This window comes from Piliocolobus tephrosceles, chromosome 2 (genome assembly GCF_002776525.5).
Source record: "Piliocolobus tephrosceles isolate RC106 chromosome 2, ASM277652v3, whole genome shotgun sequence".
Lineage (NCBI taxonomy): Eukaryota > Metazoa > Chordata > Mammalia > Primates > Cercopithecidae > Piliocolobus > Piliocolobus tephrosceles.
The window spans coordinates 189,042,325-189,057,668 of NC_045435.1; the positions used below are offsets into that span (position 1 = coordinate 189,042,325).

The 15,344-nt window shown below is 40.1% G+C and overlaps 1 protein-coding gene and 1 long non-coding RNA gene across 3 annotated transcripts in view; one reads left to right on the forward strand and one right to left on the reverse strand.

The window, feature by feature from the left end:
• Positions 1 to 12,331, forward strand: part of LOC111544297 — a 24,859-nt gene extending 12,528 nt beyond the window's left edge. The window contains exons 2-4 of one of the 2 annotated variants that reach the window (XR_002732101.1): positions 3,160 to 3,437; positions 3,935 to 4,044; positions 10,209 to 12,331. This is a non-coding gene — a long non-coding RNA (uncharacterized LOC111544297). The remainder of the gene's footprint in view (positions 1 to 3,159; positions 3,438 to 3,934; positions 4,045 to 10,208) is intronic. The other variant, XR_002732102.2, reaches the window with a different exon arrangement.
• The window catches only part of ATP13A5 (ATPase 13A5), a 113,086-nt gene that overhangs the window by 29,005 nt on the left and 68,737 nt on the right, over positions 1 to 15,344 (reverse strand). The window contains exons 17-23 of the mRNA XM_023214755.2: positions 15,121 to 15,238; positions 11,136 to 11,260; positions 10,198 to 10,358; positions 7,938 to 8,063; positions 6,758 to 6,837; positions 3,364 to 3,406; positions 1,586 to 1,695 (exon numbers count right to left, since the gene is read on the reverse strand). Of these exons, the coding sequence (XP_023070523.1) occupies positions 1,586 to 1,695; positions 3,364 to 3,406; positions 6,758 to 6,837; positions 7,938 to 8,063; positions 10,198 to 10,358; positions 11,136 to 11,260; positions 15,121 to 15,238 (763 nt within the window). The remainder of the gene's footprint in view (positions 1 to 1,585; positions 1,696 to 3,363; positions 3,407 to 6,757; positions 6,838 to 7,937; positions 8,064 to 10,197; positions 10,359 to 11,135; positions 11,261 to 15,120; positions 15,239 to 15,344) is intronic.

Sequence of the window (15,344 nt, forward strand, 5' to 3'; positions counted from 1 at the left end):
GTAAAGAGCTCCATGAGTGGTATTGATGATGAAAAGCATAAAATAAGGTGAGGGTTCTGAGTACTATCATTGTGTAGTCACCATGACACAAACGAAGGTTAAGACACTAGAGATAGTAACCAAAGTGCTTAGAGAGACTCTGCAAAATAAATCAGTAAAACATAATGCTTGTTTGGTTATGGGTGAAGAAGAGGAAGGAGTTAAATGTGCTCTAAGGGTGTGAAGCTCAATGGCGGACTCGAAGGAATAAATTGTTCTTAGAAGCAGGGAAAGTGGGGGTTGGGAAGAGGAGCTGCTTTGGAGGCACGGGAAGTGATCATGTTTGAGGGTATGAAAGGACACAGGTCAGACACCCAGTGTTCAGGGTGTTGTGTAAAGCTGTCTTGCTGGTATGCAGCCAGCCAAGGGCATGGAAGTTTAGACCTGCTACCTTTAGGTTAGTGATTCCTGCCAGTGACCTGTTTATTCTGATGCACCAAAGGCCATGCTGGGGAACTTCATAGTTGTCTTTTTTGTATGAATCTCAAAATCCGGCAATGGCTTTCAGATCACTGCCCAGGAAAATGCCCAGAAATTAACCCTAAGTGCTATAGGAAACAATAGAGAAATCAGATTTATGAATAAAACATTAAACTGGGTGTTTTGTTCTTAACTACATTTAAAATATTAGTAGACACGAGATCAGAAATGAGTGTGGAGTGGAGGTGAGGGAAGCATACTGTGAAAATGAATGTCTCTTATGCTTTCCTGTGCGAGTCCATTTTTACACTGCCGTAAAGATTACTACCTGAGACAGGGCAATTTGTAATTGGCTCACAATTCCACATGGCTGCGAGAGCCTCAGGAAACGTACAATGATGGCGGAAGGTGAAGGAGAAGTGGGCACCTTCTTCACAAGAGAACAAGAGAGAGAAAGCACAGAGGGAAACTGCCACTTTAAAAATCATCACATCTCATGAGGACTCCCTCACTATCACGAGAACAGCATTGGGGAAACTGCCCCCATGATCCAGTCACCTCCCACCGGGCACCAGGTTGGGAACCACAACTCCAGATGAGATTTGGGTGGGGACACAAAGCCAAACCAATCACTTCCCCTTCCCTGACACTGTCAATCAACTGTAACATCTTTTATGTAAAATATATTGGATATTGGATATTTGCTAATTTGCATTTTGGAGACATGTAATAGCGTTCAGGGAAGCTATCTAATGAAGTATTTCTTTTCTGCTTCCTCATCCATCCAAAATTCCTGAGAATTTGGATGTCACAGGAAGCATCCAACATACCAAATAGAGGAGAGAACAGGTAAGAAATACGATTAGTTTTAAAACATCAAGTCAAGCTTTCAACTGTTTACATGATACCCACCTATCCTTTAAGGCTCAGCAAAAGTCACTTTTCTGTGGCTTTTACCAGCACTTGAGTAACACCAATGGCCCCCTTCATTAGTTCTCCAGTAGCACTTCACCCATACCTCTGTTGCAGCATTTATCACTTCAGGTTGCAGTTGAATTCTGTCTGTCTCCAGAGCCAGACAATGGGCCCACTGATTGTAGGAGTGGAAAAGGAAAAAATGACTTACCTGATGAGATGAGGCACACACTTGATGTTGGCTGTTTTAGAGGTAAAAGGGGATGCCACAGATGCTTCCTGCTCTGACAATGAAATGCCTGCATGAGCCACTTTCAAAGCCTGGAATGATAAGCCCATGTCTTACCCATGACTTTTCAGGCTAGGCTTTACCTCCCCAAACACCAAGAGACTGTTCTTCACCTCATGAAGGTATGACACTGTACTCTTTCATCTTTGGGTCTCTGTTTATGCTGTCCCTCCACCTGGAGTGCCCTCTCTCCCCTGATCCACAAAGTCACTAACCAAACAATGACCCAGAGGTAGAAAAGTGGTGTGTGTACATGCATGCGTGTGTGCATGTGAGCGTGTGCGGACAAGGGCCCTGCCTGCGGGGAGTATAGATGTGAAAAGGAGATGGAAGCCCTCATTCAAAAAGTCAATTAAAAAGATGACAGAATTTGGATGGACGTTGGTTGTGGACCTTCACCATTTCAGTTCTTGTACCTGGTGAGAATCTTCATGAACAAAGGTGAAAGATAGAATCCCCACCTTGTCCGAGTCCAATCCTACAAGAATTGTGTGGGCATAAAATGAACTTTTATATATTTGTAGTTCCATAGAACTACAGGGTCCTGGCACCATGAGCAGTACATACTAGATTCATGTTTAATAAATATTAGGACATTTTCTTCTTCCTCTTTTATCTCTATTTCGTATCTCTATTATATACTTTAGGACCATCTGCTTTATGTTAGGGTTAGTTTTATTCATGATTCTTTCTTCATCAGACAATGAACTCTTTAGGAGGCAGAGACTATGTCCCTTTTAGCATTTGATTTTTTTGTCTTATTCTAAACTCCACATAATTAATGTGAAAGGATACACATTCTAGATTTGAAAGAACAGACTAAAAATTAGCTTTTTCTCATGAAACATAAAGCAAAAAACATCTTAATAAATCTCTAACTATAAACATAGTTTTCACAGAAATTTGGAAATAATATTTAAGAGAGAAATAAAACAAATACCAAGATCTTAAATCTCTAATAAGCTTTGGAAATACAAAGAAATCTTCCTCACTTCTTGTCCCATAAATCAGCTACTGAAATATTTCCTTATGCACATAATCTTGAAGGCAGACTATTTGTTTCCTTCATGTCTTTAAAACTCAGAATATAAAACATTCACTGCCCTTCTACTGCATATTAAAAATAATTTGCTGAGAATCATTTTATTTAGCTTTTTCTATAGCATAAAAAAACTAAATAGTTTGGTCTAGGATTTTACCGAGTGAAAGAGTTCTGGATGAAGGAAACTTTTAAAAACTAACCACAGAATGAAAGTTTGGTAGGAATAAATATAATTTACATATAATTCAAAACTTTAATCATCAGTTTCAAACTTTTTTTCACTGAGTCTTTATCAGTTGCGTGACCTTGAGGGGGGAAAAGAAATCACATCCCTGAGAAATCATTTCATTACTGATAACAGGAAAGATTGAAAGCAGCTAGACTTGTAAATTTCCATCTTTGGAGCCTGAAATATAGGAATCTAAGTAACTTTCCTTTGTGTTTATTATTCCAGGAGTTTCCAGAAAGCATCGGAAGTGTCTCATCTCCCTTTACTCCCCTCCACTTCCAACCCACACTCAGGCAGAGGTGGATGTAAACAGCAAAATAATCAAATGCTTGCTGGTGGAAGGATGAGAGACAAACCGCAGGGGAGCCTGAGGTCCTCCAGAGGGATATTAGTGAGCGGCTTGCCTGAGCAAAAGCCATTTGTACTCACCCCACAATCGTTAGCTCCATCTCCACACATGCCCACATAGTAACTGCAGGAGACAGGAGAAGAAGGATTAGTAGGTAAGAAAAATGAACAGCTCACTTGAATATTTTCCATCATAACTAAGTCACATGTGATTTGTGTGTATGTGTGTGTCCCCTGAACACACCTGGAATCAGGCTGAAGAAAAATGGTTTGGAGAGACACATTCCCACAGGGAAAAGGCCATTGAATTATTTAAGTTGCTTCAACCAATCACATTGAAATGGTAGCGATATAACCAAGGACATCGGCAAAACAGTGATCACACACTTTAAAAGAAGTCCTGCTTGATGATACGCACCAAGCCCAAGCTTAAGAGTGTGTAGTCATGAGCAGAGCGCTTCCCACACAACCTAACGCAGAGATCATAATCCAATCCAGTTGCATTTTAGTCACTGACTATTGTTGGGTATTTACAGTTCAGCTACCAGGATGAGAAATTTCAAAAATAGTTTAATAGATATAACTAGAGACATATGCTCATATTTTTGATGCATCTCAGGTGAAAATGAGATATGTTTTCCATCTATATCAGTTTGGTGTGCAAGCATAATACAAATAGAAGAATGAAAATTAATATGGCTGCCAAAGAAAAGGAGTTTCTGATGGAAGACACTGCCTGCCTTCTATTATAAGTAATACATTGTAAGTATTGATAAATGACAATATTCTTAAAGACTTAGCTGCATTTTTCTAAAAGCAGAATTATTAAATCAATAAGGAGAAAAATAAAGTTTTCTTAGAATTTCCTTATTATTAGTTAATGTGTAAGAAATAACCACTTTTATAGGTCAAAAATAGTTAAATGTGGCTGGGCGCAGTGGCTCACACCTGTAATCCCCGCACTTTGGGAGGCTGAGGCGGGTGGATCTCGAGGTCAGGAGTTTGAGACCAGCCTGGCCAACACAGTGAAACCCCATCTCTACTAAAGATCGAAAAAATTAGCTGGGCATGGTGGCACCTGTAATCCCAGCTACTTGGGAGGCTGAGGCAGGAGGATTGTTTGAACTCAGGAAGTAGAGGCTTCAGTGAGCTGATATTTACACCATTGCACTCTAGCTTGGGCCAAAAAAGCGAGACTCTATCTCAAAAAAAAAAAAAAAAAAAGTCAAATGTAGGCATACCCCTATGTGAACATCCAATATTGGGTTGTGTAGATGAAAATAATCATGCTATATATGTTCATGTCACGACTACCCACAATTGTTGAAAAATGGCTCCTTTTTTCAGGCTTAAAGCACACATCATCTAGCCTCTATATCACATCAGGAATCTTACATCTATTAGTGTTCCCTGAATTCAGAAAGAAAATGCAGACAGCCTTATGCACGTTGCCAATGACAAAGGCATGAGAAGGAAGATTGGGATGTTGAGAAGACCGCTCGTTCTGAGACAGTATGTGTCTTCCTGAATTGATTTTTTAAGGGGAATATGGCTTTTCAAAATTAGGCATTTTAGTTGGCAAAATTTCTCAGGCATTTGAAAAAGGTAAAATTACTTTCTTCAGCAATATCATGTAATAATCATGTGAATGAAATAGTCATTTTACTTACCCAGCCTCAGGCATTCTGGAAGTTAATAGGCAGTTTTTGAGACTTCCCTATGGGTAACAAAATCTAACAGTAAAACGCTGTCTCCTGATTTCACCAACTACTCACCAGCCATCATCTAAAGATTCACTACACTATGTTCCTTTTCACTTCCTAGACTCTGCAGCCCCAAACTGTTACATTCCCAGCAAGCAATAGGTAGATCTGGCCTCAAGAAGTACCATTTCACTATAATGTAACTTGGTCATCTTTATTTTTGAAGGAGGTAATAAAAGACTTTCTCTTGACTTTCCCTACTGGGGCCAGATAAAGAGAAAATACTATTTTACCTCTTGCTAAGAGGACCAGAAATTATTCACATATCTTCTGATGGACCAACTTAAAATAATTCCAGGGTATAACTCACCTACTTCCCTATTTTTCTGAATCTAAGCTATACAACCTGCCTCACTATTTCTGCTACATCCAAGCAGGGGAGGGTTTCTCTAAGATACATGCCTTATGAACCACAGAACAAATGCTGTCTGGGATAGGCAACTTCTAATGACCCTCAGTGATCCCCAGCTCCTGGCATCCATGCCCTGTGTAATCCACTCCCCTGGAAGTGGGCTGGATCTAGTGACTTGCTCCTAAGGAAGGGAACGCAGCAAAGGTGGTAAGATGTCACCTCTGCGACTGGTATATAAAAAACAGCAACATCCGTCTTGTGTGCTCTCTCTGTCTCTGGTTCTTCTTGCTTGCTTAATCTTTTAGAAGTCAACTATTACACCATGAGCTTCCTTTTGAAATGGTCCCTGTCACAAGGAACTGAGGTTGGCTTCTGTCCGCTAGCCAGTGAAAAACTGAGGTTCGGTCCGATTGCTCATGAGGCACTGAGCCTTCAACAACATGTGAGTGAGGCTGGCGAGAGATTTTCTTCCCCTCAAGCACTGATTGACTGTAGTCACGGCCGAGACCTGGTTACATCTCCTAGAGATAGCCGGAGCCAGAAGACTCAGCTAAGCCACACCTGAATTTTTTTTTCAATCCTCTTTTTTTAACTTTTATTTTAGGTTTGGGGAACATGTGTAGGTTTGTTATACGAGGGAACTCATGTCACGGAGGTGTGTTTCATGGATTATTTCATCACTCAGGAATTAAGCCCAGTCAGTACCCAGTAGTTATTTTTTCTGCTCCTTTCCCTCTTCCCACCCTCTACTCTCAAGTAGACCCCAGTATCTGTGTTTTTCTTTTTTGTGTCCATGTGTTCTCATCATTTAGCTTCCACTTATAAGTGAAAACACATAGTATTTCATTTTCTGTTTCTGTGTGAGTTTGCTAAGGATAATAGCCTCCATTTCCATCTGTGTTCCTGCAAAAGTTATACTCTCATTCATTTTTATGGCTGCACTGTATTCCATGGTGTATACGTACCGCATTTTCTCCATGCAGTGTGTCATTGGTGGGCATTTATGTTGATTCCCGTGTTTTTGCTATTCTGAATAGTGCTGCAATGAACAGTCACGTGCCTGTGTCTCTATGGTAGAATGATTTCTATTCCTCTGGGTATATACCCAGCATTGGGATTGCTGGTTCAAATGGTAGCTCTGTTTTAGCTCTTTGAGGAATTTCCATACTGCTTTCTACAATGGTTGAACTAATTTACACTCCCACCAATAGTGTGTAAGTGTTCCCTTTTCTCTGCAATCTTGCCAACATTTGTTATTTGTGACTTTTTAATAATAGCCATTCTGACCCACACCTGAATTATTGACCCATAGGTAGCACTAGTTAATGGGCATACTCGTCTTTCATGCCATGGCACCTACTTTAATTTCTGAAATTCTTCAATAAGGCTTGATTTCTGCCCAGGAGACATTCTTGCAAAAACTGTTCCATTCACCAGAATCTAAAAAGAAAAAACAACCATTGCAATATGATTGGGAAGAAGAAAACTTTTAAAAATAAAAGAACAGCCCTGAAAAATCACTCCTGGTTACTAATTTAATACAGCATTGGATGGTATGTCATTAGACCAATACGGGGAAGGGAAATAAGGAGATTTAATGCTTTAATATTGAAATTTCACTTAAAGTCCTCCCATCACAACTCCATTACTTTTTTCCCCAGACCATTTTTCCAAGATGGGGTGACCACTAATCAATACTACTATAGTAACTAAGAAGCAGCAGAGCATGTGGAATAAAAATGCTTGAGGAAACACAGTTCTTTCCTAATAGACACCATCTCCATAATCATAGCATAGACAGAGGAAAGGCTGGAAGCTGAGAAACAAGGCTCTATTCTCAGCTGTGCCAGCTAGTTGTGCACACCTTACACAAGCAAATTAACCTCTCTGAGTCTCAGCTTTCCCTGAACTGAACTAAGAGGTTTCTAGAAGCCTTTGGGGTCTAGATTCTAGGTCTTTGACTGCTAGGATGACAGAATTTTTAAGACATTGCTAACAGATAGTTGCTGCCCTCCCCTTGTGCTCCATTAATCTCCCACATATTGACAGTGCAACCCTGCAAAGCACTATTTTAAAACAGGACACACAGAGGACAAGATAACAAATGACTCTGAAAATAAACCATGGGGCCTTTGTTTCCTCTTGCTGTAATTTAAGAATCCAGACAGGAAGGGGCATAGGGCTTAGCCTGACATGAGCTGGTAGGTTTCAGAGAGAAGCTGGCCCTCAAAACAAGCAGCGTGTCTGCACTCTGCCATTCTCCTGGGTGGGGAGGGAAAGAAGGAGGAAGGCTGAACTGGCCACAGGGGTGAGAGAAAGTACCAGAACTCAAACTTGGCATGGGAGGCCGTGGGTCTGCCTGGGACCAGGAAGGCATAAAAAGGGCCAGAAAACTTCTTCAGGGACAGGACTCCTTTGGGGGCGTTTATTCTCTAATGGTGAGGCAACATCAGTGATCATTGTTTTCAATACTCTCCTCCTCCTTTCACAATCGCTAATTTGAGGAGCAAAACAAAACACTTCATTTCTTCAGTACTTACTTTTGGAAGCAAGTTGGTGAAATGTTCAAATACCACTTGGTATGATTTCCCACTCATTGCAAAATGGTAACAGCTTCCTCTGTCCCCACGAGGGGTTGAACTGTTTCCAGTGTACACGCAGGTTTCCTAAAATCAAAAGGGCATCATTTCTACACTGACTCTTACGGAGTGTCTCTGCTTTCCTATGCTTTATTGAAGGAAGAGTTTTCATGTTGCCTAACAGGGTGAAGGTCAGCAACAAAATAAGGTGAATTTGCCTACAGCACTTCCACTCATAGGAAGAAAACACTCCAAACATTCCCCCCAAGATTACGTAAACATATGATACTTGGACAGTATGGTACTCTGGATCCTGTCTTGGGAGATAATATGCATGATGTCAGTCTACTGAAGAAATCTAACTATTCCTAGGTCCCAATTAGTTATTACAAGGAAGAATAGAAAAATTCTTCCCTCTTCTTCCTTCTCCTCGTCATGCAACCTTATATTTTCTAAGATCTCTTATCATTCACTTATTCAAAAATCACTCTCATTGTCTTCACTGTAAAGTAGGCACTCTTTCTTCAGTGCCTAACTCCTTTTAGGACCCAGTCTCTGACCTTTGTTATGACCCTACCTCAACAGGTAACCCTTTCTATCATGGTTCCCCACATTCTCTTCCATCCTCTACATCCCGCTGCACCAGGAGTAATCCTTTTCCAAAACCCTTTCCCTCCTACCTTTCACCTGTCACGATATTTCTCTGGCTTGGTTCTAGCCCTACCTGGCTCTCAGTTAGGGAGAAGGCATCTGATGAATGCCTGTGCATTCATTATATCAATAATCAATCATGGTTTTTCATGCAACATTTCTCAGAGAGCCTTCCATTTGTGTTTAGGACTCTAAATTCAAATATTGCAGGAGGTGAGAAATTTTTATTCATCAGATGACTTCATCTCAGGGAAAGCATTGTATTTGAAAGAAAAAAAATTTGCTATGCTGAACTGGGAGGCAAGATGACACACCCCTCCCTTTCTATCCCCAGTTGCAAAATAACCAACAAAAGACATGTTCTAAAGCATCCCTCCTGAGACAGGGGCAGGAATTCCTTTTGCTTGAACTGGGAATGTGGGGAGAGGAAGCATGGTGGAGGAACCCAGGGAGGAGGAAGGCCTGAAACTGTGATACAATTTCTCCTGGTGGGAACCAAAATTTCAGTAGAGGCATTCAATTCATGAAAGTAGTGTGAGCGGACTCTCAGTTACAATTCACAAAGGGCCTGGGTTACAGCATGCAGTGAAATTCAGGCAGCATGCACTGATACAGAAGCAAGTACGTTCACAAGGAAATAAGCACCAGAAATCTGCTGAGAGCAGAGAGAGCTGTCATCTTTCACAGCCCATGCAATTAGAGGTTGAAGCAAGTTAACCCACCTCTTCCCAGGGTAGGGGCAGGGCCATTCTGTGGAGCTGTGCAGTTTGTGTACTGCACAAAGACTCCTGACTGCACAAAGGCCCACTCTATACTTAACAATCCGAAAGGCTGGTTAGCCTGGAGGAAGGCAGCGTTTTTGTAATTCATCACCTGTAGGGCCATATCTTTGAATTCACACAAAAGCATGGGTGTTACCTTTAGTGATGGAATGTGAGGCTACAGCCCATTGTCGTCATATGAAAAAGCTATTCTATCACAAGAGCACAGGGAGATTTCTATCTAGAGAAGCCCAGCCTCTGTTAGCTTCAGGTCATAGGTATATGAATATATACCTATGGTATATATAGGTATATGGATATACAATCCAAATGCCCATGGATCTGCGTGGAATCAAATAGGCCTAAGTCTGCTTTCCTGCTCTGCAACTCACCAGTTTTTGTATTGGGCAAGCTTACTGCTCTGAGCCTCAGTTTTCTCATTTGTAAAATTAATGGTTTGCCCAATTGCATAGGGTTGTTTTAATGACCAAGTGGAAACTATGAGTGTAAATCAGTAGTTCTCAACCATCACTGCACACTGGAATCGCTGGGAAAAACACCCGATGCTAGCTCCTACCCCAGGGGTTCTGGTTTAATTGGTGCAGCCTGCGCTGGAAGCTTAGAAACTCCCCCAGGTGATTTTCACAGGCAACCAGAGCTGGTGGAAATGCTTTGCAAACTGTCAAACTCTGAACAGATGTGAGGGATTATCACTGAGCTGACTCCTGGAGCTGAGAGAAGGCTGAGCAGCGCCAGGATTGTATCCCATCAGTCTAGGCCCACGGAGGGGCCTGCTAACATTTGCTCACTGTCTTCCCAGGTCCAGTCTCTTGGTTCTCCACCAGCTGCCAGGTCACAGAGGCAGGAACAAATTCTTCTGGTTCATTGGCTTCAACAATGATCACTTGGCTGCCTGGAGGGATCATTTCCGAATTCTTTGCAACAGTAACGGCTGTTTGAAGGTTGTCACCTAGAAGACAAAGAAACTTTGCTTTCTGTGTGTACAAACCTCTCTTCAGCAACAAGAACTGAGGTCGCCCTTTTTCACTCTGCTTAGTGTTCTGTGGGGGCATTTACTGCTTTCTGCCTTATTTTATCTTCCTCTCTGCTGTAGACTGCCCCTCATGGGCAAACACTATATTCCCATCTCCCTCTCACAATATTCAGCATCATATCCTGTCCATGTGTATTTCAAAACCTGTGTGAATTCATAAAGAAATACTTCAGCATTTATGACGAATCCTCAGAAGTCAGACTACTGTAAGTGGTGAATATAGCATGATCTCAGCCTGATAGCATAAAACCATCCACGGGGTCTGGAAACCAACTAAGCAAAGAACACACAGGGTCAGGCTGTGCTTGGGTTTGATGATTATACACCATGCCTGGCCCTACTGCCCTAGAGGACCATCAACCAGAGGCTCAATCCTCTGTGCAGAGGGATCATTGGGTTTCTTGGTGAGAACACGCCCATTGTTGCTCATTTACTGTGAGCCTAGAGGCACTGCACAGATCCTGGCTAGGAGGGGTAGTCATTAGACAAAAGAGAATGAGATACAGTCCCTACCTCCAAAGCTTCTGGTCCTGTCGGGGCAGCTGTACATGTTTTCAGGTAAGGGACTACAGGGTAACAAATTCAACAACAAAACATTTTTCTCTGTCTCTGACACATGAACTCAGCTCACACATCTTGTTCTTATGCCTGGGATACAATCAACTTGCCAGGCACCTAGAAACAAATAGATACCTGTAATCATCACAGTCCTGATATGGGCCTCGCTCAGTTCCTTCAAGACCGGTTTGGTTTCTTTTTTCAAACGATTCTCCATGATGAGAAGTCCCAGAAATGTTAACTCTGACTCCACTTTTTCTCTTTGTATTCAGGAGAAAATCAATATTAAAGTATATCTATGTCGGCTCAATAGTTCAATTTATTTCTTCTTTTAAAAATTTCGTTGTAAGTCTTATTAATGTAATACAGGCACATTTTAAAAATCAAAACAAACTTAAAAGCTTATAATGAAAACCAACAGTCTGTGTCTCCACACCATCTCCCCCCTCTCCTAGAGGTGTTCTAAATCTGTTTTTTCCAGTTTCCAATTTATTTTTAAAAGCAATTGTGCTTATCTTCCAACTCTTCTGTTGGTTTTTAAATATGTTAATCCAATACTTTATTTTTTAATTTATCATAGCTTTCTCTTTTTTGAGTTTGCAACCGTTTCAGTTTATTTGGCATTTGTTAAGTGCATTCTGCATACATACAAGACACGATAGTAGTAGTTGAATACGGTGTCATTCATCTTAGTCTCCATCTGTCACCTTGAATAATATTTACTGGCATCACACAGGGCTCTGAACAGTTTTCAGAATTTGAAGGTGGCTTATAGTCCAACTGGGTTGCATTAGTTATATAGGAACTTTCCTCTGAAATGGAATGATTCTAGGGTGGCTTTTTAAAAAGTAAATCTGGGGGCCAAGAACTCTTTTTTGTTCTTTGTTCATTTTTCTGTGCACCATGGTGTTAAGATTACAGGGAGATAGATTTAAACAATATGCATATAGCTATGAAGCCATTACTATAATCAAGGTAATAAACAGATCCATCACCTCAAAAAGTTTCCTTCTGCCCTGTTTTATATGTATGTGTGCATGTGTGTCAAAATCACTTCTCTAGAAGGTATTCATCTTGCATAACTGAAACTTTATACCCATTAATGACAACTTCCTATTTCCCTCTCCCGCTAGCCCTTGGTAATCACCATTCTACTCTCTGCTGTCTACTTCTATGAATATGTCTATTTCAGATGCTTCAGATACGTAGGATCACACAGTATTAGGCCTTCTGTGACTGGTTTATTTCACTTAGTGTGATGTCTTTCAGTTTCACTCATGTTGTCTCATATGGCAAGATTTTCTCCTTTTCTAAGGCTTAATAATATTCCATTATATGTACATATTACATTTTAAAAATCCATTCATCCACTGATGAACATTTAGGTTGTTTCCATATCTTGACTATTATAAATAATGCTGGAATGAACATAAAGGTGAAGATATCTTTTTTTGAGATCCCAACGTCAGTTCTTTTGGATATATACTCAGAATTGGGATTTTGGATCATTGGATCATACATTCTATTTTTAATTTTTTAAAGAACCTCCACATTGTTTTCCATAGCAGCTGTACCATTTTACAACGGTTCCAATTTCTCTATATCCTTGTCAACACATGTTTTCTTTTCAAATAGCCATCCTTACAGGTATCAGGTGATATTTCATTGTGGGGTTGATTTGCCTTTCCCTAATGCCTAGTAAAGTCGAGCACTTTTGCCTATATCTGTTGGCCATTTGTACGTCTTTGTAGAAATGTCTATTTAGGGCCTTTGTTCATTTTTAAATTGCGTTATTATTGATTTTTGCTATTGAATTATGTCCTCTGCACATTTTGGATGTTAATTTCTTATCAGATATATGGTTTGCAGAGATTTTCTGCCATTTTATAGGTTGCTGTTCACTGTTGTTTCCTTTGCCGTGCAAAGCTTTTCAGTTTGATATCTACCAGCAAAAGAATGAAACTGGACCCTTATCTTATACCATACGTAAAAATCAACTCAAAATGGATTCAACACTTAAACACAAGACCTGAAACTGTGAGACTACTAGAGGAAAACATAGGGAGAAATCTTCTTGACATTAGTCTTGGCAATGATTTCATGGCTATGACACCAAAAGCACAGGCAACAAAAGCAAAAACAGACAAATGTTCTTTGTTTCTATTTTATGATGCTTCTTCTCATTCAATACTTTAGGCACTTGGCTTCTTGTTCCCCTACAACCTTCCCAGCAGTACTTGCGTTAAAGCCTTTGTACCTACCATTTGTATTCCCTGCAATGCTCTTTCTCTGGATATCTGCATGTCTTTCTCTCTTATTTTACTAGATGTCTGTTAAAATGTTGCTCCTCTGAGGACTTTACTGATTGCCCAAGCAAAATGACATTCTCTGTCTTTTTTAAAAAGTCCTCTTAACTTACTTTATACTTTCCCCCCCAGGTCATTTAAGAACCACTAGTGGGACAATATTTTATGGGTTTATTTTATAATCTATTTCCCCAACTAGGATATAAGATTCGTGACGGCAGGATTTTATTTTATTCACTTCTGAATAAATTCTGAATTCCTTGAGCATCTGACACACAGTTAAGTTCAATACAAAACTGCTAAACCAGTGAAGGGGTGAGCCTTGATGAAGTATTCCTCCTGTTGTTTCAGTTTGGGGTGACCTTTTAAGTCATCTCAAAAAACTTTTCTACTTCCCCATTTTGACTCCCATTCTTAAGAAGTTTTAAATTCTTCTAGTTGGAAAACTTTTCTAAATAGAATTTGATTCTAAGAAAAATCAAAACCCTATCCTTTTATCCTGTTTGAAAATAGTAACTAAATTCTGAGAAGTATAATAGGCTCCTGATATTCCCTGAAAAAACCTGGAATGGTTGGAATTCTAGCACATTTTATCTTCATTTTCTTATTTTGTTATATTTATAATAATGTCTATCCTACTAGTGGTTCTCATATGAGAACAACACAGCTGCATTTTTGTATGTGACAGCTGGGTGATGGCTACACTCCATCTCTAGCTACATAGATCTTTTCTTCACACATGTCCTTAACGTGGATTATTCAAATTTGTGTTTAAAAAATTACAAATCCTCTGTGGTCTGGACCTTTATGTTTGCTCAAGAACAGCTAACACCTGGAATGTTAAATCTGAGAATGTCATTCATATATTTCAAAATGAGCTTTGTGATCCTGTTTCAAATATTAAAATGTCATGGCTGAAAGCCTCCTTGGAGATCATCCAGTTGCATATTTTATAGATGGTGAAACAAGCACAGAATAAGGAAGGGACTATGTTTACTAATTAACTTAGAGTCAATGGACTTAGGTTGCAAATAATAATGTTAAACCAAGGATATCAGTATCTTACATGAAGGGGCTAGCTGTATATAAATGAGCATTTATCAGCAACACAAATCCAATGTAAGAAATAAATAGATTGTCTGCTATTCAATTTTCCACAGTATTTTTTTACTCCTTTGTCATAGATAATTTTAAAATAGCCTTTAAAAACTGAAGAACTTTGAAAGAAAAAATAATTTATAAATTATCCTCTAATGAGGACAACTTATCCCTATAATGTAATTAAGAATACTGAATTTTATTTCTCATAAGTAATTCAATTTGCACTTGTTACGTTCACAGATACGAAGGAGGTATTGTAGTATTGAGCACTGAAATAAAACATGTCTAAAGGATTCTGAAAATCTTCCAAAGCGCCAACTGTCTCCCTCTCTCAACCCCTCTGTGTATGGCACACCCAAGTCGATTGGTCACATAATGCTCTGAGGTTGAAGGAGCGTTGGTGGTTTTGATGGGATTGGTGCTGAGACTAAAGTTGGCATAACATAGTGCCAAACAGAGATAACACACTGGTGTCTTGGAGTCAGAAGCTCTCAAGTACCATCCTTGTTCTGCCACCAATCAGCACTGTGACCTGAGCAAGTCGTCTCCAGTATCGCCTACAATTGTCCATCTCTGAATCAGGGGACTGGACAAGATTAATTCTCTGTCTCCCAGAGACTTCAAGATGATGAGAACTGTTCATCTATTCATCTCCAGGACTCACACTTCATACACAAAAAGCCTGCCCTAGTGTCCTTTTCTGAGTTGCTTACCTGGCTAAGTGCTCCACTTCTGAAAGATTCCCCATCTTTAAGGTTTTGTGGGCAAGAGCAATGACACGGAAGCCTTGCACCGTGTACTTCCTCAGTTCCTGTGGGAAATCCTTAGGCACTGCCAGGGTAGAAGAAACAGGTAAGTGTAAGGTCATGTTGAAGGCTGGTCTAAGCAAGACTCCAGGACACAGCCATTGTACCTTGTCTTAACTTTCATTCCATAA